Source organism: Colossoma macropomum, unplaced genomic scaffold (genome assembly GCF_904425465.1).
Source record: "Colossoma macropomum unplaced genomic scaffold, Colossoma_macropomum, whole genome shotgun sequence".
Taxonomy (NCBI): domain Eukaryota; kingdom Metazoa; phylum Chordata; class Actinopteri; order Characiformes; family Serrasalmidae; genus Colossoma; species Colossoma macropomum.
This window is the reverse complement of record NW_023494798.1, coordinates 34547818-34574773: the sequence shown is the minus strand read 5'-3', so window position 1 is coordinate 34574773 and position 26956 is coordinate 34547818. Positions and strand designations below refer to the sequence as shown.

At 40.1% G+C, this 26956-nt stretch overlaps 1 protein-coding gene across 1 annotated transcript in view; it reads left to right on the top strand.

Moving 5' to 3' along the window:
- golim4a (golgi integral membrane protein 4a) overlaps positions 1-19305 on the top strand; it is a 48058-nt gene extending 28753 nt beyond the window's left edge. Inside the window, exons 8-16 of the mRNA XM_036584805.1 lie at positions 2007-2129; positions 4307-4507; positions 6586-6830; positions 8949-9025; positions 11296-11354; positions 12960-13145; positions 13573-13641; positions 14443-14526; positions 18509-19305. Coding sequence (XP_036440698.1) covers positions 2007-2129; positions 4307-4507; positions 6586-6830; positions 8949-9025; positions 11296-11354; positions 12960-13145; positions 13573-13641; positions 14443-14526; positions 18509-18640 — 1176 coding nt within the window. The 3' untranslated portion in view covers positions 18641-19305. The remainder of the gene's footprint in view (positions 1-2006; positions 2130-4306; positions 4508-6585; positions 6831-8948; positions 9026-11295; positions 11355-12959; positions 13146-13572; positions 13642-14442; positions 14527-18508) is intronic.
- The last annotated feature ends 7651 nt before the right edge of the window (positions 19306-26956 follow it).

The following is a 26956-nucleotide window of genomic DNA, read 5'->3' as shown; positions in this document are numbered from 1 at the left end:
TGTTGGAATGAATGAAGCATGTAAGGGTTCCTAATGGGTCATAGTTTTCCTTGTATCTAGGATTCCTGACATGTTCTCTATTTTCGCCCCAGTTGCCTTTGACTGTCTCTCTTACCCACCTGTCTGGTGTGGATGCTTGGTGCTGGCTGGCTTTGTTTTCACCATCTTGACTGCTTGCTTCTAAAGGCTTTTCAGTCTCTGCTGCTCTACAACCGCGTTTCTAAAAAAGTCCAAAAGACGCTGTGCAGAATGTAAATTAAAACAGAATGCAATGATGTGCAAATCATTTAAACCCTGTATTTCATTGACAATAGTATAAAGACAACATATCAAATGTTGAAACTGAGAAATGTTATTGTTTTATATGCCTATTTTGAATTTGATGCCAGTCATACATTTCAAAAAAGTTGAGACAGGGACAACAAAAGTTGTGTAATCTTAAAAAGCAAACACCTGGTGGAACATCTCACAGCTTTTTAGGTTAATTGGCAACAGGTCAGAGAGGCGGAGCCTTACAGAAGTAAAGATGAGGAGGGGTTCACCACTCTGTGAAAGACTGCACAATCAAATAGTGCAACAATTTAAAAATAATGTTTCTCAACATGAAATAGCAAAGAACTTCTGCTTTTCATCATCTACGGTACATAATATCATTAAAAGATTCAGAGAATCTGGAGAAATCTCTGTATGTGAGGGACAAGGCCAAAAAACAATATTGGCTGGCCGATGATCTTTGGACTTCAGGCAGCACTGCATTAAAAACAGACATGATTCTGTAGTGGACATCACTGCATGGGCTCAGAAACACTTCTGAAAACCACTGTCTGTGAACACAGTTCATCACTGCATCCACAAATGCACGTCAGAACTCTGGCATGCAAAGAGGAAACCATATATAAACTGGATCCAGAAACGCCGCCGCCTTCTCTGGGCCTGAGCTCATTTAAAATGGACTGAGGCAAAGTGGAAAAGTGTCCTGTGGTCCGACGAATAAAAATTTGAAATTCTTTTTGGAAACATGGACACTGCGTCCTCCGGGCTACAGAGAAGAGGGAACATCTGACTTGTTATCAGCACACAGTTCAGGCCAGCATCTGTGATCATATGTGGTTGCATTGGTGCACATGACAATATCAAATCACGTTCTGCATATATTACAACAGCATTGCTCTATAGTAAGAGTTTGGGTGCTAAACTGACCTGCCTGCTGTCCAGACCTGTCACCCATCGAAAATATTTGGTGTATTATGAAATGCAAAATAGGTCAGAAGAGACCCTGAACTGATGAGCAGCTGAAATCCTGTATCAAACAAGAACAGGAAACATTTCACTTTCTAAACTACAGCAGTGTCTCCTCAGTTCCCAAACGCTTACAGAGTGTTGTTAAAGAAGAGGTGATGAAACTCAGTGGTAAACAGGTCCCCCGTCCCAACTTTTTGGAAATGTGTTGCTGGCATCAAATTCAAAATTGGCATATATTTTTAAAAACCAATAAATATATGTTGTCTTTATACTATTTTCAATTGAATATGGGGTTTAAATGATTTGCATATCATTGCACTCTTGTTTTTTTATTTACATTTTACACAAAGTCCTAACTGATTTGGAAACGGGGTTGTACTAACTCGCAAAAAACTTTTTATGAAAAATTTCATTTGTCTGTCATTTGTGTGTCATATGTGTGCACTGTCTAGTCTCATGTCAGTCATCACCACCAAACCCATCCCTCCCACTCCAGCCCATCATAAAGAAAAATTACTATGATTTTGATTTATTTTTGAGAAGTTTGTAAGTTTAAACTCAACAGAGATGGGATGCTTATCATACAGCTCAATTTTGCAGATAAATGTTAGATAAATACTGTACGTTGCAGGGAAAAGTATCATAGCTTAAGTGAGTCTTCTAAGTTGAGTCATTTGCTATATCACACCATCTTCAGTTTTACACACTTGTACTGCTGGAGGGTGAAAGTGTCAGAGTCTAACGTTCCTCTTTGTGGGTCGCAGGTCCAAGTGGATGAATTCAAGCAGCTGAAGGAGACTCTGAATAGGATGCCCAGTCTGAGGCAGCCAGAGGAGCCCCAGCCCCCTGCAGCAGACCTGCAAGCCCAACCCCCCCAACATAGGACAACATGACGAGCACAGGGACACAGAGTCTCAGGTACCACAGCCACAAAGCTCAGCACCTTTTAGTCCCAACATTCTCCAGTAAACACCAACATTTTCCAGTAAACACCAACAAAAGCCAACATCCTCCTGTAAACACCAACAAAACCCACATTGTCCAGTAAACACCAACAACCATCAACATTCTCCAGTAAACACCAACAAAGCCCAACATTCTCCAGTAAACACCAACAAAGCCCAGCGTTCTCCAGTAAACACCAACAACACCCAGCATTCTCCAATAAACACCAACAAGCCCAACATTCTCCAGTAAACACCAACAAAGCCCAGCGTTCTCCAGTAAACACCAACAACACCCAGCATTCTCCAATAAACACCAACAAAGCCCAACATTCTCCAGTAAACACCAACAAAACCCAGCATTCTCCAATAAACACCAACAAAGCCCAACAATCTCCAGTAAACACCAACAAAACCCAACATTTTCCAGTAAACACCAACAAAAGCCAACATCCTCCTGTAAACACCAACAAAACCCACATTGTCCAGTAAACACCAACAACCATCAACATTCTCCAGTAAACACCAACAAAGCCCAACATTCTCCAGTAAACACCAACAAAGCCCAGCGTTCTCCAGTAAACACCAACAACACCCAGCATTCTCCAATAAACACCAACAAAGCCCAACATTCTCCAGTAAACACCAACAAAGCCCAGCGTTCTCCAGTAAACACCAACAACACCCAGCATTCTCCAATAAACACCAACAAAGCCCAACATTCTCCAGTAAACACCAACAAAACCCAGCATTCTCCAATAAACACCAACAAAGCCCAACAATCTCCAGTAAACACCAACAAAATCCAACATATTCCAGTAAACACCAACTAAATTCAAAATTCTCTTTTAAACACCAACTAAATTCACCAATCTTTAGTAAGCACCAGCTAAATCAAAAATTCTTCAGTAACACCAACAAAATCCAACTTTCTCCAGTAAACACCAACAAAACCCAACATTCTCCAGTAAACACCAACAAAACCCAACATTCTCCAGTAAACACTAACAAAATTCAAAATTCTCTTTTAAACACCAACTAAATCCACCAATCTCTAGTAAGCACCAACTAAATCTAACATTGTCCAATAAACACCAACAAAATCCAACATTCTCCTGTAAACACCAACTAAATCCAACATTCTCCAGTAAACACCAACAAAACCCAACATTCTCCAGTAAACACCAACAAAATCCAACATTCTCCTGTAAACACCAACTAAATCCAACATTCTCTTTTAAGCAGCAACTAAATCCAACATTCTCTTTTAAGCGCCAACTACATTCAACATTCTCTTTTAAACACCAGCTAAATCCACCAATCTCTAGTAAGCACCAACTAAATCTAACATTCTCCAGTAAATACCAACAAAACTGAAACATTCTCCAATAAACTCCAACTAAATCCACCATTCTTCAGTAAACACCAACATTCTCTAGTACACACCAACAAAGCCCAACATTCTGCAGTAAACACCAGCTAAATCCTAACATTCCCCAATAAATCTATCCACTGTCCAACAAATGCAGCTTTATCTAATGATGACACTGAACACTGACAAACCCCAGCATTCTCTAACAAACGTTACCTACAAAGACATTTTTCTACAGACGCCAACAAACTCAACATTACCACACAAACACAGACCTATCTAAGCGTTATCAGCAGAGCTCAGTATTATGCAACAAACCCAGAATTCTCCAACAAACACCCCAAAAACTCTACATTTTCCAACAAACATAAATAACCTGACAGTCCCAACACTGACGTTCTCTAACTAATGCAACAAAACCCCATGTTTGCCAACAAAATGCAGCATTTCCAAGATTCTTCAACGTAACTTTTACAACAAAACCCAACGTTCTCCACCTGACTCCAACACACCGAGCATTATCCAACACACTGACAAAATTCAGCATTTTCAAACATACAAACACAGACAAAACATAGCAACTCTGACCAAAACCCAACCAGCAAACATTAACAAAACCCAACTGTCTCCAACAAATCCAGTATTATTCAATGTGAAAACCCAGAATCCCTCATCAAACCCCACCAATACCAGCGTTCTCCACAAACCTCACCAAAACCTGACATGCTCACTCATTTCTTTCCCTCAGCTGCAGCACCATGAGGACAAACCAGCAGAGCGAGGAGCTGAGGGAGCACAGGAGGAGGAGGAGGAGAGGCGAGATCAGGGGAATGAACATGTGGAGCAGCATCACAATCCAGAGAAGCCTGAACACCAGGATCGAGAGAGGGATCCAGAACAAGACCAGCCGGATGAGAACGCAATAGAGCGGGAGCAGCACAGGCATCTGGTTAGAACACTGACCCAGTCATCTTCTGTGTCTGACTGTTAGAAGCTGCAGTTATCATCTGTGATAACAAAAGCATGCAGTGTTTCAGACTCATAACTCACTGAAACAAGTGGAGAAACAGGCAAAAGTGCAGATTCTTTCAATCCATATCACGTTTGTTCTTGTATGTAGAAGAAGAGATATTTTATAATGGTTTTAATTTGATGTTTGAACTTAAAACAAAAAAAAGATTTGAGAGTGCAGACTCAAATTAGTTGAAACAGAATGTTAAATTAATAACTATCTATGTAATTAAAGCCTAAAACTATGTAGCTATTTAGTATTTAATATTATCATGTTATGTAATATTCTGTAGTGTAGCGTTGCACCCTCAGCCTCATCAGTTTGACACAATCCAACATTTTTGTGTCTCACTACAGTAACCAGCATGCATTGTACAGCATACATCACACGTCACATTGAGGCCCAATCCTATTTCTTCTTTTTACCCCTACCCCTTGTTTTCGAGTGTCACCGTAACCCCTTGGAACTGAGTTACAAGGGGTAGTGGTTGAAATCTTCCCTACGAAAAGGGACCCTCAAATAAAAAAAAAAAAATAAACATTACTTCATTGAGAGGCTACTAGCGCTGCTCTGTAGGTGACCCTGCCCGTCTGCAGTGACAGCAGAGGAGGGTAAAGTTCAGCTCCTCACTGCTGGGCTTTAGTTACATTTAGGGCATCATATGATCTTCAAAGAGGGGGGCAATTATTTATTATCACCCACCCCTAATTCTTCAGTGATATGAAGCTGAAGTCAGATATTCACCAGATTCTTTGATCTCTGCCTTCACACTTTGTTAATTCCCACCATTTCCCCATTGTGGGACTAATAAGGGTCTCTTAATCTTAATCTTAAATAACGTAACACAATGACAGCAATAACTCCGATCGTCTAGGGCCGATTCACACATGCTGCGTCTGCGCTGTCTGAGCGACGCGGAAAGCCATGCCTTTCATTTCGGCGCCCATGTTAACTGGTCAGCGCATTCACACAGGCTGCGCTACACTAAAATAAGCTGATGGCAAATTTGAATAAATACTTTCTTAATCAATAATAATAATAATAATAATAATAATAATAATGTTAATAATAACAATAATCAATAATCAATAGATTAGGTATTGAACTCACATTCACAAATTATATAAGATGACCTTGTAGGGACAGGACGGCCTAGGACGGGCAGGATGGGACCGGCTTTTAAAAAAAAGATATTATATACATTTTTTTTTTAAGGGTCACCAAGAAAGGTAAAGGTTTTGAGTATAATGGGGACCATAACGGAATAGAGTCTTTGTAAAAAGGGCGGGGTGGTCGTCTTATCACTCCGAGGATTGTATAAAAAGGACGGTCTGAAACTGTCTGTGCGTTTAGGTCTCCGGAGAACTCTTACCACTTGATGCTCCAATAAAGAGGGGACCTTTTCCTTCTTTCCAGAAGAACTCGGCACCTGAAGTCTTTTTGGATTCTTTTTCAGTGCTTAGAAGTGTTAGAGATTCATATATATGTCCAGGTCCTGAGCTGTATGGCTCTGGGTCACGACAAAGCCTTAAAAATCAGTGGAAATTAAATTGAAAACAGTATTATTTTAAAATTGAATTTAATTCACGACAAAATACTCGTTAAACATTCTGTGCTGCAAACAGATTTCCTGGTTGGTCCACCGGGCTTGAAACTTTTGCTTAATCACAGGTCAGAATGCTGTCGAGGATAAACAAACATATCGTGCACTTTCATAAATGATATTTTTGTCGAGCAGGGTGACTAATATGACCATTTATCTGTCTGGAATAAGGAATGGCTGTATAACTGTCTCGCTGCTCTGCAGCCCAAACGCTGTATGTATGAAAGGCCAGTGCGTTCGAGCTGTAGCGCTCACACTGCCGCGTGGCTCACTCCACGCAGAGGTAGCGTGTGTGAATCAGGCCTAAGGGTTATTGTTTGGATTTTCAACATAGCTGATTGCTATGATGGCATTATTTACAAAAAGTTGTCCTGCAGTTTCAGCGTCCTGCTGTCTGTCTGTCTGTTCGCAGGCCGTCCCGACTCAGGCGGCGCATGTGAAGTCTGCACTGGAGCAGCAGCAGGAGCAGAAGCGTTTGGCTGAGCAGCTGGCGGAGCAGCGACGGCAGCTCCAGCTTAGACAAGAGGAGCTCCAAAGACAACAGCTTCAGCAGCAGAGAGAGAGAGAGGAGAGAGTGAGGCTGGAGAAGGAGAGAGAGGAACAGCAGCACAGAGAGGCTGATCTCAGAGAACAGCAGCTCCGAGAGGAACAGCTCAGGTTCAACACAAACACACAGACTCTCACACTAATGACTATTTCTATACTCGATTAACCGCTCGACTATGGAGCGTTTAACTATTTTCCCTTCATCGGTTGCTCTGTTTTCCCCCACCATCATTTGTAGTGACCGGGACTTCCACTCAGTACGGAAGCCATATATTGCCCCCTACACTTCCTGTAGTGTATTACAGTCTGTCAGAATGGCTGTGTGGATCATATGAACATTATAGAGCTTTTTAAATGAAACAGTAGAAGCCATATCGCCCCCTACACTTCCTGTAGTGTATTACAGTCTGTCAGAGTGACTGTGTGGATCATATGAACATTATAGAGCTTTTTAAATGAAACAGTAGAAGCCATATCGCCCCCTACACTTCCTGTAGTGTATTACAGTCTGTCAGAGTGACTGTGTGGATCATATGAACATTATAGAGCTTTTTAAATGAAACAGTAGAGGCCATATCGCCCCCTACACTTCCTGTAGTGTATTACAGTCTGTCAGAATGACTGTGTGGATCATATGAACATTATACATCATTTTAGATTAAATTAGATTTAGATTAAAATTTGTCTTTGACAAAATATTAAGCTTTTAATGTGTTGTCCTAGTAATTTAATTGGGGATGTGCGTTAAGGATACAGTTGTTCAGTTACAAGGGGTAGTAATAAATAAATATTTATTAATTCTTTCATTAATTTCACTGTGATACACTGTAGGCCTAGGCAGAAGGAGTACAGAGGAGGCCGTGTCAGTGGGCAGATTTTTTTATTATTTCTCTCAAAAAAATGAACAAAACCAAAAGAAGCTCATCACAACTACAGGCTTCAGCGTTGTTTTTTTCCCTCTGGAGCTTCAAGTTCAGTTCTTCTCTCTGCCTGAATGTTCCTGTCTCCTAGTTCTCTCTCTTTCTCTCTACTGGGGAAAGAACCTCGTATTAGTAGAGAAAGAGACAGTTACCCACAGGTGTAAGCGTTTGCCAATCAGTCTGCGTTCTGACTCTGGCCAAGCCTCTCCCCAGTACACAGCACTTCAACACACTCCTGCTGCCACAGTCACTTAAAGGGAAATGATTCCATCGATTTTGCGAAATGAAGTAATTATTTAATGGTTTAGATGTAAACAAAATCATTCAGAGTAGTTCGGTGTGAAATGCGCTTTTCTAGAGAAATTTACAGTCAAAATTGTTCACCATTATGTTTCTAGGAACCAGACATCCGCATGTCTACACTGCAAATATCACCATTTTATCTGCTCTTCACAATGACCAGTGAACTTATGGGTGTCTTGTACATTTTAATATGTCACGCTGAGAATGGTAAAATAGTGCTAAGTTAAAAAAATATGTTTTCTTTGGGTTCTATTTTTTCCTTACAACGCCCTGCATTTACCTCTCCGCCTGGTAAGCGGAGTAGTACGTAGTTTGTTGTTGAGACCAGTACTTTCCATTCGCTCTGGGTTGCTCTGCATCGGCACCGGTGGGTTCGGCCTCTCTTCCTTTTGCCTCTCTCTGTTCTTTAAACCTGCTGCGACTCTTTTGTGTTTTCTGGTTCAAACTGATACGGATCTACAACATTTTGGAAACAGACCTCCTCGTAGTCCTCCACATACTCTGCCATCTTCCAAACTAGGTGAGAAAACCATAATGTTGAATTATATGTTGAAGGCTAATAACAACAGAAGCACATTAGCCTGCTCGCATTGATCTCAGTTGAGATGGGGTTTTGACCGAAAACATCTAAGTAATCCTGGAGTAATAGTTTATAGTAAAAATACGCTTTGGGCCAAAACTTTATGACAAAATTATCACAAAATAATGTCTCAGGTCTCCAGCCATGCATTCATAACCATTCTGTGAAATAACTTAACGGGATGTAGCTTTCAGAGCCATTAAAAGCATCAGACGTCTGGTTCCTAGTACTACAATGGTGAACAATTCTGACTCGGTAAATTTCTCTAGAAAGGTGAATTTCACACTGAAAATGATTGAATGATTCAGTAAATTTGCATAATCGGTGGAGTTCCCCTTTAATTTAATGACTTACTGTGTAAAGTCACAGTAAGCTGCTGTATATGGATTGTAAATTAATATCATTATTATTTATTGCTCATTTCAGGAAGAAGGCACATTATGAACACCTAGACGCCGGCGTCGCCGAGGGCGAGGAAGATGCTCGGGTTGATCTGCGAGATGGTGAGAGGTTTGCATAAGCTCTGCTTCAGCAACTGTACGCTGAGAATATGAGTATTAGTAATAGAGACGAGCCTTCCGGCGAATTTTGATTTTCGAGTATCAGTAAGAGTTCATGAACAGATGTTGGTAAAAAGAAAAAAGAAACACAGATTTGGGGTGAAATTGTACAGCTGTGGTTTATCTGTTAAGCTGACCACACTGCAAAAACACCTGGCATCACATTTAGCAGAGGATACTTTTCTAAACATGTTTTAAAATTCAAAAATAGTCAGAAATGAGTCAAATCAGTATGTTTAATGTTGGGTGAGTCAAATCAGACGAGCTAATGAGCTAAAGCCACAGCTAAACGGTAATGCTGGATGCTGATGGAGACTCAAATAAAAAACTTTTTATTGTGTTTTATATGACGATGTGCCAACATGTTAGCTTTTCGGCTTACTTTGCTATAAAATCATCTCCGTCACGTCGTTAACAACACATCCTTGGCATCGTTCTCATGTTATGACGCTCATTTTCTGTAGTAGCAGTAAAACACACTCTTAAAAAAGATGGTTCTTCAAGGGTTCTTTAGAAAAGGGATTGGTTCTATACAGAACTTCTATACACAACTTGCTTTGCATGGTGAAATTGTTCCTCAGATTGATAAAGAATGTGTTTAATATGGTTCTGTATAGCAACAAAAAGGGTTCTGCTATTGTTACAAGCTTGACAACATCAAAATAGCAGACCCATTTTTGGTGCTGCATAGAATTATTTTTAAAATGTTCCATTTAGAACAGCATTCTCCATCAATCTGAAGAACCATTTACCATGCAAAGAGCATGAAGTGATTCTATATAGGACTCATGGTTTTAAACAGAACATTTCGCTTTACTAAAGAACCCCTGAAGATCTTTTTTAAGAGGGAACTTACAGATACGAGCAAAACGTCTAAATTTTACAGTGCTGTTAAAACATAAAAGCTTTGTTGATGTGAATATTATCACCTCGATTGGTTAACTGGGTACTCAAGCACATCCCTAAGACCAACAATGTGAAAGGACACAGTTCATCCCCAGTTTATTTCAGTGATGAAGCGCATTAGGCAGATGAAAAAGATATTTAAGGCTGTAAGGAGACACGGATCATGTGTAAGGGCTGGCTCCAGGGCTGCAGCGCTCCCGGCCACCAGAGGGAGACGATGCATTCCTCACAGGTATAATCAAGCCCAACGTACTACACCTGGGCAGAGGCTTCATAAGCACAGAGACGGAGACTCGCACTGCTGTGTCTTTGTCTCATCTTGAGTCAGCAGAAACAGCCGGTCATTTTAGTTACTAATTTCCCTCTCGACTTCTGACAAAGCCAGTTTTCCCCTGGCATCCTTTGTTTTTTCCTGCCTGACAGAAATGGGTGGGTTTATAAATTCAGCTTTCCCCACCCACTTTCGGGCAATCCCATATAAGGGGGCTCCTTTCAGCAGTCTTCACCATGACCTGAAGAGGTAGAGCCCTCGTGCAGCATCTATAGGGCCCGGGTTCGATCCCCGGACTCCCCACGTGTTCAAGTGCTTAAGTTTAACTCATCCTTCTATTGTACATAAGCTTGGCTCTTGGGTCCTGTGTCCCCAAAACCTGTTGTGGCTCACCTGGTAGGCCCTGGGATATAGCCTGGGTTCACATCCTCTGTTTGGTGAGCCATCCCACGTTACATCATGCATGTGAGGAGTCGGCAGCTTTAAAGAGTCTGATATATATGGAGCTTAAAATGTGCCAAGAACTTCAACTCAAAATTAGGAATCCCTGTAAGCAGCGTTCCCCTCTCACAGAGCTAGACAACCTACGCTGTGGACAGCTTTGTGTTTTTCAGTCTAACACAGCTTAGATCTTATTAGTGAATCATCTTATAATCGCTTTCTTTTTTTAGGGCTGCACGATGACATCAGAATCACATCAGTGTTGGCAGATAGTTACCTAAAAATGATTGGCATTGATTAGATATGATCACCGTTTCATACCGATATGTGATGACGTGTTTATTTTGTCTCTAGAAGAGCAGATTGTTTATGTGAGGCTGGGTTACTGTGTTAAAATGTCAGCAGTTTATTTATAACCCTGTGCTGATCCAGGTGGATTTAGTCCCAGGTTTATAAATGTTGATGAACTGTATCAGTGCATCGCTTGTTTTTTCTGCCATTTTTATTTTGTTTATATTTCTGTGAATTGCCTTTGTGTATGAAATGTGCTGTATAATGAAACCTGCAGTGCTGTGATGATGTTTTCTCTTTTTAGAGGAGAGTAATGCGCACACCAGGAACAGGCAGGAGGAGAAGCAAGTCCATCATGAAGAGGTAGAGGTGTTTCATAAACACACATACATCAGATAATTCACACAGAATTAGGGCTGGGTGTTGAGAGCGTTCTGTACGTTTATGGCACTGATATGATCACTTCAGTCTCGCAGAGCGTTGAAAAAGTGTGGTCAGTTATCAAATTTCAAAGAAGCAGTAAGCATTTTTCTCCCAAAATCTAGACCGGCGACTGACTATCTGAATCGCATTGCGTAAGCAGGTTATTAACATGAGAGAACGAGTACAAATTATCATATATATTATTATTATATATGCATTTTTGAGTGTGCGCCAATGACTAAATCCAGTCCACATTGCCACAATTTTTCCTGCACCAACACACCTGACTTTACCTGTCAGCTACATTACGCCCTTCATTAATGACAGTTAAATCAGGCTGGTGTTACATCTTAGCACAGTGAGTTGGGACCACATACACTGCCCATGTTTGTGTTTTCTCTGCGTTAATACACCTGATTTGACTCGGCTAATAATCAAGGCCTTCATGAGACACTACAGATGGTAGTATATTAAATATTCTACCTTTTTCTCTTTTGGCCATGAAGAGGATGATTATAATAATCTATTTTTATGATTATTCTTTTATTCACCAAAAAAGGAAAGTATAAGTGTGAGATTGTACTCTGGTCTTGAAGTCAAGAAGCTAAGTTGAAGGACATGTTTCTGTGGAGCAAAACAGGAAGGAGTAGTTCCCATTTTTGGGAAATCCACAAATAATTGGATGTGTTGGAAGTTAGAAAGCAGGGGTGTTAAATTAAAATTCACTAAGTTCCAGTTAGAGAAAATATCCTCAAGCAAAGATCCAGAACATCATAATGTCTAACCTGCATCATGATTCAGTGCCATATACTGTTTACTGAAGTAGCCTAGTAGGTATATCAGCATCTATATTATACAGTCAACAACTGAATGTCAATTCAAGTACAATTCAGTCATATTTCAACAATATTTACTGTCAGTTTTCTCTTTTAGAGCACGTCATGTGAAATAACTTCTCTCTGACTCACTTTCTTCTCTGACTGCTGTGTCTCGCCTCGTCCCTCCCCTGTGTGTGCGTCACTCACTCGAGTCTCAGTGCTCGTCGTAATGCACAGATCTGATTGGCTGAGTAGCGTCACGTGTGATATGTACAACGCATGCGATTGGTCTGTGAGTCTCCCGGGCTGCTAATCCGGTACAGTAATGACTAGAAAAGTTACGCCGATTAAAATAGGACCAGCCCAACGAAATAAAATAATTCTCCACAGTTTATCGGTTACAGGTCCAGGTCCGCATAGGACAGCGTCTGGGTCCGGAATCGGACCGCGGCCCGCCTATTAGTGACCTCTGCTATAAATATATGGGTAAAGGTGCTCCGTGAGGCTGCCAGCAGTTTTCGTGAGAGCTCCAAAAAAGTAATGCTCAGTGAGCAGAAAAAGTGTCATTTTTGAAATTTTGGCCAAAAAAATGATCAAAATTGGCACTTTCAGTTTTCCCGTTTCAAAGATTTTGGTGCATGCCTCTGCATACTTGCCATTATAGACTAGCATGTTAGAAAGTCATGATGTCTTTGATAATCAAGTATCCCTCTATGACTCCGCTTAGCAGCCCATTGAGGCCGACGTTGATCCAGCAGACGACCCCAACAACCAAGGAGAGGATGAGTTTGAGGAGGCTGAGCAACAGGGCCGTGAAGAAGAGGATGATGAAGGGCTGGTACCTCCTGGACACTCTGACCACCAGTTACACAGAGAGAACCAACAGCAGCCGCCAGCAGACGAACAGCTGGTGGTGAGTCAGCAGAGAGGGCACCGCCACCAAATCTGACCACCGTCAACTGGAGAACGAATAAAATACGTTCATTTCCATTGATAACCTTTGCTGAATTACCTTAGCAACACTGACAGCTGCCATTAGATCATCTATAAAAAAATAAATAAATTACAAAAAAACTAATCCTAGTTATCAGCTTTACACATTAAAATTCCACATCAGTTAATGCATCAGTACTTTTGAATAACATGTCTAGAGTACGTTTTTTGGTCTGGATAAACTTTACATAATACGTTGTTCTCATGTTGGTCTTGCTGAACCTCATTGCCACAACCCAGATGGCCAGATTCAATTTTATTTCAAAATTATATGTTAAAATAACTTTAACTTTGGGTCTTTTTGGGTTGAGGGTGGAAAAACTGAACTGTGTTGTGCATTTGCGCAGATGGCAGGAAATCCTGACCAACAAGAGGACAACTTGGAAGAGCAGTATCAGGAAGAGGGAGATGAAGAGGTCAGTCTCACACATCCACACTCATACAGACAAATAAAGGCCCAGTCCCATTTTTTATTTTTACCCCTACCCATTGTTTTCGAGGGTCACCTTGCCCCTTGGATCTGAGTCGCAGGGTTAATGGTTAAAACTTTCCCCTGCAAAATGGGCCCCTTAAATAAAAAGAGCATCACTTCATTAACAGCTACCAGCGCTGCTCTGTAGGTGACCCTGCCAGTCTGCAGTGACAGCAGAGGAGGGTAAAGTTCAGCTCCTCACTGCTGGGCTTTAGTTACATTTAGGGCATCATATGATCTTCAAAGAGGGGGGGCAATTATTTATTATCACCCACCCCTAATTCTTCAGTGATATGAAGCTGAAGTCAGATATTCAGCAGTGTCTTGTTCAAATTTACCAGTTCCACCTTAAATGGAGAAGCCTGAGGTGCCAGAATGTGAGACATCAGTACTACTAGCAATTTTTTGTATACTTGTTATGAAGAAAAGGATCATAAGACATTGAAACGACATTAAACTAAGATAATACAGTGGTTATTGTAATTTTTAAAGGAGAAAATACTCATTTGCTGGTTTTTCTTTTTTTCTCATAACTCTCTGTTTGGAGTCTCTGAAAAACCTCTGTTTGGAGGGTCATGTAGCCCCAACACTTCACCCTCCCCCTCTATCTCAACAGAAATCCGGACACCCTACCCCTAGACATGAACGCACAAAACGGAGGGGTAGGGCTGAGTGGTAGGGGCGAGGGGTGAAATGGGACTGGGCCTAAATCTGTAGGCATCTAAGCACTGTTTTCTCCTGACAGGCCCAGGATGACTTGGCTGAGGAGCAGAAGCCAGAAGAGGCAGGAGAAGAAGCAGATCCTTACAATGAGGAGAATGGAGAGCAGGTACGTTCATGGAGAAATCGGTATCTCCTCTATCAGAGATACGTGCCAGCATGCCAGCAGCGATACATTCTTGGAGAAATCTTTCTCATTATCCTGCGTTCATGGACAGAACAGTATCTCTGCTCTCAGAAATACATATGTCCATGCAGGAACTGGTATCTCTTCTCCTAGAGAGATATGCATCCATGTCCTCCACCTGGACAAATTGGTATCTGTATTCTCTCTGAGATACAAACGTCCACAGAGAAACCAGTATATTCTCTCTAAGATACACATACATCCATGGAGAAACCAGTAGGTCTTCCACTAGAGATGCATGTGTCCATGGAAAAAAATGGTATCTCTTCTCTGAGCGATACATACATTCACAAAGAAACTGATATCTCTTCTGTCAGACATACATGTCCATTGAGAAACTGGTATCTTTTCTGTCAGATATAAATATGTCCGTTGAGAAACTGGTATCTTTTCTTTCAGATATACATCGTCCCGTATCTTGTCAGAAAACTGGTATCTTTTCTTTCAGATATACATGTCCATTGCTCTGTCAGACATACATATGTCCATGGAGAAACTGGTATCTCTTCCGTCAGACATACATATGTCCATGGAGAAACTGGTATCTCTTCCGTCAGACATACATATGTCCATGGAGAAACTGGTATCTCTTCCGTCAGACATACATATGTCCATGGAGAAACTGGTATCTCTTCTGTCAGACATACATATGTCCATTGAGAAACTGGTATCTTTTCTGTTAGACATATATACGTATGTCCATGGAAAAACTGGTATCTCTTATGCTGGAGTTATGTGCATCCATAGAAAACCCAGTATATCCTCAGTCAGAGATACATGAACCAATGGTGAAACAGTGTCTCCTCTCACAGAGATGCACTATATGGCCAAAAGTTTATGGACACCTACTCATCCAGTGTTTCTTCCAAAATCAAGAGTATCAAAAAATGAGTTTGTTCGTCTTTGCAGCAGTTACAGCCTCTGCTTTTCTGGGATGGCTTTACACTAAATGTTACAACATTGCTGTGAGGATTTGATTGAGCATTAGTGAGGTCAGGTACTGATGTTTGATGGTCAGTTCTGGATCACTCCAGCTCATCCCAAAGGAACTGGAGCTCCATCACTCCAGAGAACACAGTTCCACTGCTTCCCAGCCCAGTGCTGGGGGGCTTTATACCCCTCTAGTCCACTCTTGGCATTAGATATGGTGACCTTAGGCTCATGTGCATCTCTAGAGCATCTTATTCAATTGTCAATGCTTTTCTATGGAGATTAAACAAACTATGTGTGCATTAAGGCCTGTGTCAGCAGTGAGTTCACCTTAATGCAGCCGAATCTACTAATAAATAGGCTTGTCCACAACAGCTGGACTTACAGTGTATATACATGCACAGAGAAACCAGTTTCTTTTCTGCCAGAGATACATACGCTCGCTTACTCAAGTCTGGGATTTGTGACGCAACCTTGAAAAACTTACTCGAGGATCTAGAGAAAGAGGAGGACAGGAGGAGGAGACCAGTGGGTGAACGAGTGCTCAGTAGGAGGTTTAGTGATTAATCAGTATTTCTGATAGAAGTGAGGGTCTGTAATTTACCCCCGCGGCTGCTGAAATGAACCCGGAGACTCGCTCTGCGTTACTCTCCTCTGAAGCCTCAGACTAATGAGTGAATTTTTATTCCTCAACCCAATTTCTGAACAGCAACCACTGAGATCCCACGCTGCCACTCTTTCATATTCCATTAATCTATTCACTTGCGCTCCGGTCATTCCCAAAAATGAAATGCGCTTCAGAAGTGAGTGAGCTCTTCTGTGGTGAGTGGGAGAAAAGTGGAGTCAATCATTTTTGAATAAATATTCCTCCTGATTTCTCCTGGATATTCTCGGCGTGAATGTAATAATCTCTGGGATGGAAACTGTAGGAGATGGAGAAACGTTCGTAACTGGGTGTTTACTTTAGTGTAGGAAGGTTTCATTCCAGGTCATTTTAGAGATATTTTTATTGATCTATTCTTTATGAAATGGTCACAATCTAAAGGGCAGCTAGAGTGTTTAAATGAAGTGACAGTAGTTAAACTAGAAAAGTGTGTTTTCTGAAGAAAATGCAGTGATTGGGCAGCTTAAGCTTGCTAAGATCTTGGTAGGCGCTATGCTATGGTATCCCAAGTGGTTGCTAGGGTGTTGCTTGGTCATTGCTATGGTATTCGAAGTGGGTGCTAAGGGGTTGCCAGATGGTTGCTATAGTATCTCAGGTGGTTGCTAGGGGGTTGCTAGGTGGGTGCTGGTGGTTACTATGATATCCCACATAATTAAGGTGCAGTGTGTCCCAATTCAGGTGCTGCGTCCTCCGGAGGCTGCATTTGAAGGCCGATTGCGTCACAGCGGCACGACTAGGCCGTCCCATTTTGAAGAACACAAACAGTAAAATCAAAGTTTCTGGCTCCACGACCGTCTCATTTCGGTTCAGCCTTCCCAGGTCTAAGTAGCCTTCAAAGGACACGTCTTCATGGACCTCGCCCTTGAAGGATCCAGCCCCTGAATTGGGACACACTCATGGTGTTGCTAATGGGCTGTCATTGTGATATAGGCAGGGTGCACTAACTTTTCATTCCTCAGATAAAACATTTGTCATTTAACAAATATTGTACGAAAAACACATCCGATCAAAAAGCTGTATGCGTGCACGCCATCCTCGATCAGACCGAACATTCCAGAGTTGGAACGTTGTCGATGGACAAAAATCCGGCAGAAAAATGAGAAAAAGGAGAATAATATAAATTAGATAACACTGGTCACTAATTACTAAGTAAATAAAAGTAGAGCTGAAAGGTTTCGACGTTAGTGCTGGTATGTCTGCCTGCTGGCCGTGTGCGACTGTGAACACTCCTTTATGTGAGCTGTTGGTGTAACTGTAGACTGACGGCTGGTACAGTTGGCTGAATGGCAGATTGGTTGCAGTGTTCTCGGCGGTGTCTGGTTACTGCCACCTCTCTCCATCACGGCTCGCGGCAGCTCACCTTCCCGAATCATCAGGAGTTACTCTATTGAGATGAACTGCAGAGCTCCAGATGTTTTCCATTTTTAAGATTTTGGTGTTTTTATCATTGAAGTGCTGTGAAAATCATAGTCTTATGGGTCAGTGATCTTTCTCTATATACTTTCTCACAATCATGACACACACTGGGAATAAACTTGAAAAAATTAAAATGAATAAAACAATGGGTTTTTTTTTGGATATACAAACAATGATGACTGACTCCATTCATTTTATACAGATTTTAGTAACGTTTTCCAATTTGAGTGATCAAATAAATCTGTAAATAATGCTACGTTTCTTTTCATAACGTGTGCATTGTTGTACGATTTTGTCAGGCCGATTGGTGACGCTAAATTGCCCCTAAGCGTGAATGTGTATGTCTGTCTGTCTGCCCTGTGATGGACTGGCGACCTGTCCAGGGTGTTTCCTGCCTTCCGCCCAGTGACAGCTGGGATGGGCTCCAGCACCCCCCACGACCCAGAAGGATAAGCGGTTTAGATGTGTGTACTTAATGGCTGTTTTGATGGCTGTACAGAGCAAAACAAGAGCAAATATTGTATATATCATTATACAGATGCATAAATAAAAGTAAAGATATAAAATAAGAGTATAAAAAAACGCATTAAAAAGACACATAAATATTATGTAGGTGACAGTACAGTGGTGTATTGTCACATCTAGTGAATCATCTAAGAACGTCCAAGCAGAACCACAAACCGAGTGACTATGCACTGTAAACGATGGAGCAATAACACATGTTAATAGTTGCAATATGTATGGATATATAAACAAAGTGGCAGCGCATAGTGATATGAGTGGTTCGTAGATGTAACGTCCATCTGGTGCTGAGTGAGCCTGTCCTGATAGTGGTTCAGTAAACAGTAATGTCCTTGAGCTCGTGTTCACTTGCTGATGTATGTGTGTGTTTAGGATGATGCTCGCGAGCAGGAGGAGGCGGGGCCAGAGGACAAGCAGCCTGCCAAAGAGCCCAATGAGGAGGAGAACTACGAAGAGGAAGAGGAGGAGCCAGAGGAAGACACCAATCGCAGGGCGGAGATGTGAGAGGATGACCAATCACGTCACACTTCCTCCACACAGGCCTTTGGCGGTATTCTCCTTTTTCCTTGTAGCAGAGTAAAACTGTCTGAAGCAGAGATTCTGCTGGGACGTTTAAGGTCTGAAGGGGTCAGTTCTTCAGCGGAGTGAAATGGACACCAGCGTCTGACGTACAGATCAACCTACAGCCCTCAGTTTGCCTACGATATACTGTAGAACTTCTTAACTGTCCAAATCAAACACTGTCACATTAGATATGAGTTTGCTTTTAAACAACAAAGACTTTGGAAGCATCGTACTCAAAGAATTTATGGTTGAAGTGCCATTTTTCAGTTTAAAAATATTATTTTTTTCTTATATATTGTTGCTGTCCAAAAAACTCATTTTCTGTGATTTTTAGTTTTATAATTTGATCTCGGAAGCTGCCCTTTACTCTGAGTGAAAATTTCATGATTAATGGACCGACAGAAATTCTCCAAAACTTGGACTTGGAATAAAATCTTGTTACATTTACTTACCGTTTTTGCCCCCTCCTCTAAAGCTACTCTTTTGGAGATACATGTTTGTCTTTGGACAGCGACGATATGTAAGGTGTCTGTTTTGCAATGTTGCTGGAGATTTCTTGAAAATGTTAATCAAATTATTCCAAAAAGAAGCAAGTCGTCCCGTCAGCCTTTCGTCCACGGTTTTTCTGTCACCAATTTATGTGTACATCGATCAGGCATAACATTCTGACCACCTCCTTGTTTCTACGCTCATTGTCCATTTTATCAGCTCCACTTACTATATAGGTGCACTTTGTAGTTCTACAGTTACAGACTGTAGTCCATCTGTTTCTCTGATACTTTGTTAGCCCCCTTTTACCCTGTTCGTCAGTGGTCAGGACCCCCATGGACCCTCACAGAGCAGTTTGGGTGGTGGATCATTCTCAGCACTGCAGTAACACTGACGTGGTGGTGGTGTGTTGTGCTGGTATGAGTGGATCAGACACAGCAGTGCTGCTGGAGTTTTAAACACTGTGTCCACTCACTGTCCACTCTATTAGACACTCCTACCTTGTCAGTCCACCTTGTAGATGTAAAGTCAGAGGCGATAGCTCATCTGCTGCTGCACAGTTTGTGTTGGTCATCCTCTAGTCCTTCATCAGTGGTCACAGGACACTGTTGGCTGGATATTTTTGGTTGGTGGACTATTCTCAGTCCAGCAGTGACACTGAGGTGTTTAAAAACTCCAGCAGCACTGCTGTGTCTGATCCACTCAGACCAGCGCAACACACACTAACACACCACCACCACGTCAGTGTTACTGCAGTGCTGAGAATGATCCACCACCCAAACTGCTCTGTGAGGGTCCATGGGGGTCCTGACCACTGACGAACAGGGTAAAAGGGGGCTAACAAAGTATCAGAGAAACAGATGGACTACATTCTGTAACTGTAGAACTACAAAGTGCACCTATATAGTAAGTGGAGCTGATAAAATGGACAGTGAGTGTAGAAACAAGGAGGTGGTCAGAATGATATGCCTGATCAGTGTATACTATTGATGTCATTACTAGGGCTGTATTGTTTAAAATGTTTTGTAACTGATACCATCACGTCTGTGCTGATTCCTGATTCAGTACCTTTTTCAGGACCTTTAAAGGGCCCATATCGGGAAAGATTTTCCTTTCCACCTGTTTAGCCCTCAGCAGTTTAGCTCCACCCACTCACACTGAAGTTATAAGGAGTGTTTCAGCCTGGACTGCTTTTTGAATGAGGCACAATACAGGTTATCCAATCTGAACAGAGCTTGTTTACATATATCAGTCTTCATCCTCTGGGGTCCACAAACATGCCGGTGCATCAAATTCTCTGTTTCTATATCTGTTTCTGTGTCTTTGTGATGATCCAGCTCAGAAATCCAGTTCAAACACTTCCTGAATCTGTAGAGTCGCCCTTTCCATTCCATCTTATCACGAGATCATACGAGACTCACATCCGGAGTTATGAGCCTATGAAGAGGGGCTGAGATACACGTCATCTGCCTCTCACCGTGTGGAACTGGTGGATTGGTGTGTCCGTCTACATTCTTTGTGAAACTGACCAATGGACACTCAGGAAATCACTAAGCACTGACCATCACGCTGGAAACCCTTCATTCTTCATTCAGTCCACATCGGAGACTCATGTGAAACGGCGTGCAGAGAGTTTACAGCTGCTGAAGCTGCTGCAGCGGTTTTGGAAAGTAGTGATGAAGATAACGGAGCATTTAGATATGAAACATATGAGGATAATGTTATATGAAGAGCCTTTAAAGGAGAGTTTAAGAAGACCTCTCAGACCTCAGAGGGTTAAAGGTGTAGTAAAACAAAAGCCTGTTTAATTTAAAGGGATAAAGTGAGGCTTATAAAAATGAATTATAACTGTATTCGGAACATAAAACCGCCCAAATTCATAAGTGGAAAGAAAATTATAAGATATGGGCCCTTTAAATGTAAATCAGAAGTGGTTGTGGCTTGCAGACCAATCAAGAAGCGCCGATGTTAATAACCTGAATATGGCATTTTATGGTAGTTTAGCCAATCGGCAGTCAAGGTTTTGGAACCAGCATGTTTATTGGCTCACAGACGCTGATAAAACTGCCTCCTTAGGTATTGAAATTTGATACTGAATGACAGAAATTTCGATACACAGTTGTATTGAAGTAATTCGGTCGGTAAGATGGACGTACTGAATTGCGATACTCGACCCTCGTCACTACATAAATGTCTATAATCTGTGGCCGATGGATGTAGATGCTCATGACTATCATTTTGTTATCTTTAGATGATTTTCTGTAGTGATTATGTATCGTAAGTGGAGCTCTTTGCTTTTATATTTTGTGATTCTGTAGCTTTGATCGTGATCGCTGACTAGGTTTTCAGTCATTTACTAAAATGCCAATAACACTGTAAGTTGGGCTGTTTATGGTGAAACTTTAATGCAACTAGTTTCAGTTTACGTGTTACACAAAACAGAATTTGATAGATATAAAAAGCCATTCAGAAACAGTGTTGCACGCAACACATTCCATTTCTTCCATTAATTAGCACAAATAGCAGCTAGTATTTTTCATATTTCGTGCTGTTTTGGCTGTTTAAAGATCTGCTACGTGTTGTTTGGCTTACATTTGCAGCTTTGTATCATTTTTATGTCAAGAGAGCAGAACATAGATTAACTAGCCAAGAAGATCAGACTAGCAAAGCAGAACAAATGCTAGCATAAGCAGCCATAGTGATCATGTTAGCGTTAGTGAGCTAACGAGCTAATTGAGCTCAGCAAATAAGCAATGTTATTATTGGAAATGATACCGTTTGACCTGATTACAAGGTACATCATCTGCATTTTGATTGGCTGTTCTCAGGCTAAGACATGCAAAGCGAGTAAAATTTAGTTTCATATAAGTTACAAGCAACTAAAGTTGCGTGAAAGTTTCACTGTGTAAAGCACAGCCTGATACAGTCCTCATCTGAGACCAGGGCTGTGCAGTCTGCCAAGACCAGCTCATAAATACTGGATAAAGAGGGAAAGCTAATGCTAACGTGAGTCTTTCTGGTCATCCTCTCCCAAATTCTGAGCTTTTTTTAATAACATAGCTTTAACTGGCTACATTTAACGGGCTAAATTAGTTACTATGACAACCAGACTATTTTTAATTGGGTAAGTGGCCAATAGGAGCCAGCACAGCTCGGCTGAATTCTTACTATCAGGAGAAACAGTGATGCAGGCTAATGCTGGGCTTACATGTTAGCGTTGGGGAAAAAAGCATGGTTGTGTACCTTTTTGCGCTAACGACAGCATGCGGCCGTGAAATTGTTGCCATGGTGATAGCGTCCGCTGAAAATTTGTGAAGATCAAAAATCATCTCTTTTATTTATTTAACATGAAAAAGTCCCGAGAATGTAAAATGGCGCCTTGGCCCATGACCACTTTACATCTTGCAATATTTTATTGCCGTTGATGAACTTTTTTAGCGATTAAAAGTAGCTACCATAGTTATTATAGTTTTGAAAATGTTTATTCAATTTTATTTTTATTTAGTTTTTCATTTTGGCTTTTAATCTCAGTTTAGTTAGTCTTAAGGGTGCATTAATGGTTTTAGTTTAGTCTTTGTTTAGTTTCAGTTTTAGTTTAATGATGAACACTGTGATAGCTGGTATTTGATAAGAGTAAATAAATATTATAAATAAAATGATCACACAGTAGACTGAGCTCATACCGGCTCCAGCTTTCCTTAAAAGCAGCCAAACGCAGAAACACACTTCTGAACTTTTTCAGTGTGAATGAGTTTAATTCTATTTTCGTTTAAGTTCGTTTTGCAGTGGCCGTTACAGCTTTGATTTAGTTTGTGTATTTTTGCAAACTCTTTTTTAACGTTTACGAGTTACACAAAACAGAATTTGATAGATATAAAAAGCCGTTCAGAAACAGTGTTGCACGCAACACATTCCATTTTTTCCACTAGTTAGCACAAAGAGCAGCTAGCACTTTTTCATATATCGTGCTGTTTTGGCTGTTTAAAGATCTGCTACGTGTTGTTTGGCTTACATTTACAGCTTTGTATCATTTTTACGTCAAGAGAGCAGAACATAGATTAACTAGCCAAGAAGATCAGACTAGCAAAGCAGAACAAATGCTAGCATTAGCAGCCATTCAGCTATTTTATAACGTTTTTATTTTTATTACACTGAACGAGCACTAAAACTATCACTGCTAGTTTTTGTTTCAGTGATAGTTTTAGTGAACTATAATAACCCTGATAGCTACCTGATATGTTCATAGGACAAAATGTATCATTATTGAAACATTTTTCTAAACCACAGGACGCGTAGCGATGATTTAAAATAAAAAAAAATTCGAAATAGAGAAAAATCTGCTGTCCGGAGTTCCTAATATGGTGCCGACTACAGAAAAATCAGTCGTTGTTCTTGTTTTTGATTGTATTTTTCAGCCATGGCTCCAAATTATTGCCCATTAGAGAAGCCCTTAGGCCCTTTAAAACCGCTTTACAGCTACACTCTTAAGAAGACACTTCTTTAAGGATTCTTTAGTAAAGGTATTGGATCTATATAGAACTATGAACACTCAAATGGTTCTTCAGATTGATGGACAATGTATGGTATATGGTTCTGTATAGAGCCTTTTTTGAAAATGGCTCTATATAGCACAAAAAAGGTTCTTCTGTTGTAACTGTAGAACTACAAAGTGCACCTATATAGTAAGTGGAGCTGATAAAATGGACAATGAGTGTAGAAACAAGGAGGTGGTCAGAATGTTATGCCTGACGGTATATATAGAACCATTTTCATAAAGGTTCTACATGGCAACTTGTACAGCCCTTGAAGAATCTTTCTAAGAGTGTATTTAATGGGAAACCTCAAAAATTACCTTCGACTCATCATATAACCAGTGCTGCTCACCTGTAGGTGAGGTGGAAGGTTGACCTTTGACCTTATATTAATGACATCACTAACAGTGCTCTCAAATTCAGCCTAGCGCTCAGTGTAGATCGTGTTGGCATCAAAGTACTGGGTATAAAAATCAGTTTTTTAATAAAAAACAAAAAATAATAGGCTGTTATTTAAAAAAAACTGACTTGCGAAACATTAGCGTGACCTCACTGACCAGCTTTCACTGTAGATCAGATGTTTTTTGGGTGAAATATTTAACTTTGATCGTACTGTCCAGTCTCTCTCTGTCAACTTTACACAGTTTATTCGACTCTTCCATCCTGCTGTGCTTGTTCAGCTCACTGGGGGCTGTTTTCTGTCATTATCTGATGTTTTGATGATTTGACGTGGCCTGTAAACTCACCTGGCAGACAGACTTTACAGTTTTGTGAAGAAATTTTATATTTGGGGGGGAAACGCAGTCCTCATTTTGAATGTATGACACTACAAAGAATTATTGTATTTATTTTGTCAAGTATTATTTTTATTATGAAGAAAATCTGTTGTTTGATGCCAAATTGTTACTTTACTGTGTACAATAGTCTTTTTTTTTCTTCCCATTTGACTTTGATTATTCATCACAGTAATAATATTGCAAAGAACAATCTTTTAGGTCAATGTTCATCTATTTAAGACACTATTAAAATAAAACTCTACATACGTTTGTACTCCCTTCTTTCCAGAGCTGCGGCGATGGTTCACTCTGGGGGGGATGGGAGGACAGGTTTTGTGTAGAACCGTCTGTAGGCTCTTTTGGTGACGTGTGGAATAAAAGTGGTGAAAGATTTTATCTGCATTTCTCTCTCAACACATTCATTCACTTTAGCATCAAAAAGTAGTTTTTGCTTTATTTTAAATTTTTATTGCATCTTTAGCTACATTTCAATATAGTTTCTATATTAATACTAATATTTCTAAAAATAATAATCCTGTTATTATTATTTATTAATTGTTGTATACTAAAATGGAGTAGTATACAGTTATTATTAATAATATATTTGACAATGAATAATAATAATAATAATAATAATAATAATAATACAGTATGCAAATACAATATGCAAAAAGTTCAGGCACGCTGTCAAATTCCAGTACTTGTTTTGTTTCTCATATTTACTATTTATTTACTGTACTTAAAAAAGTAAAACTTAAAACATGGTGTGCGCAAAAGGCCTTTTAAATTCAGTAAACAAATAGAAATTGTAAGCACATAATAGAAAACAAGTAAGCACATCCTCTTCCGAGGACACACTTAAATATTACATTGTTCTGCATATTTCAGAGCACATTTTCTATTTATTTGCTCTATTTGAGTTTAACATACTGGGAAAAATAAAACATAAATGTGCCGTCACCTTCGCACAGGCATTTTATGTTTTCCATCATGTTAAATTCAGTAAATAAACAGCAATTGTGTATTAAAATACACAAAAGTGTGTCTGTAGAGGATGTGTTAACTTATTTACACTCAGATTATTATTATTATCATTATTATAATTATTATTACATTTTGACACACACACACACATATATATATATATATATATATATATATATATATATATATATATATATATACACACACACACACACACACACACAAATATACAGTTTTCCAAAGATTTTATATATATATATATATATATATATATATATTATATATATATATATTTACCAGTTTACCAAAGATGTGATAAACCAAAGATTTGATAAACCACAGTTAATTTATGTTTTAACGGGGGGGCAACCACTTTTTCACACAGGGCCCCGTGGGTTTGGATTTATTTTTCCCTTAATAATAAAGATCTTCATTTATAAACTGCATTTTGTGTTTACTTGTGTTATCTTGGTCTAATATTTACATTCGTTTGGTGATCTGAAACATGTAAGTGTGACAAACATGCAAAAGAATAAGAAATCAGGAAGGGGCAAACACTTTTTCACACCACTGTGTATACATATATGTGTGTGTGTGTGTGTGTGTGTGTGTGTGTGTGTATATATATATATATATATATATATATATATATATATATATATATATATATATACACACACACACCACACACCACACACAAACACACACACATATATATGTATACATACATACATACATACATCATCTAATGACATAGGGATAGGCTCCAGCACCCCACCGCGACCCAGAAGGATAAGTGGTTTAGATGATGTGTGTATATATATATATATCAGACATTAAAACCACTGTTGGAGCTTTGAGGGAACATTTACACTGTTTGTACCCTGATGAACGAAAAATGTTCCTGTACAGAACCTTTATTTCTAACAGTGTGTGCTCTCTTTCTTCTGTCTGTCATGTCTTTCCTCCTCTCTATCTCTTTTCTCCTCTCCACTGTCTCTTCTGCTGTCTCTCTCTCTCTCTCACTCTCCTCACTGTCCTGAAGTGTCCCTGCTCCTCAGCTCAGGTTTCAGTGGAGCTGAAATCGACACCAAAATTAAAACACAACCCTGGGGTACATATGAATTAATGAAGCGCTGCTGAAAGGACGAAGCGGCCGTTACGGGGTGAGAGAGGCTGTGAATGGGACGATGTCGTGGCACATGCAGGTTCTCTATCGAATGCGAAAGGTATAAGGCTGATAAGCCATGCAGCTCTATTCGTTATCACAATCAAAAAGTTTGGGGAGACTTTTTACAAAAATAATTATATATAATGTAGTTACATGTAGTGAGAGGACATTATATTACTACTGCATTTCACAGTAATTGCCAAATAACTCATAGTAGATACTAAATTTGTGGTAGATACTGAATAATTTTAAATTGCAAACTAAATAATTCATAATGAACAATGAATAATTTATGGAGGATACT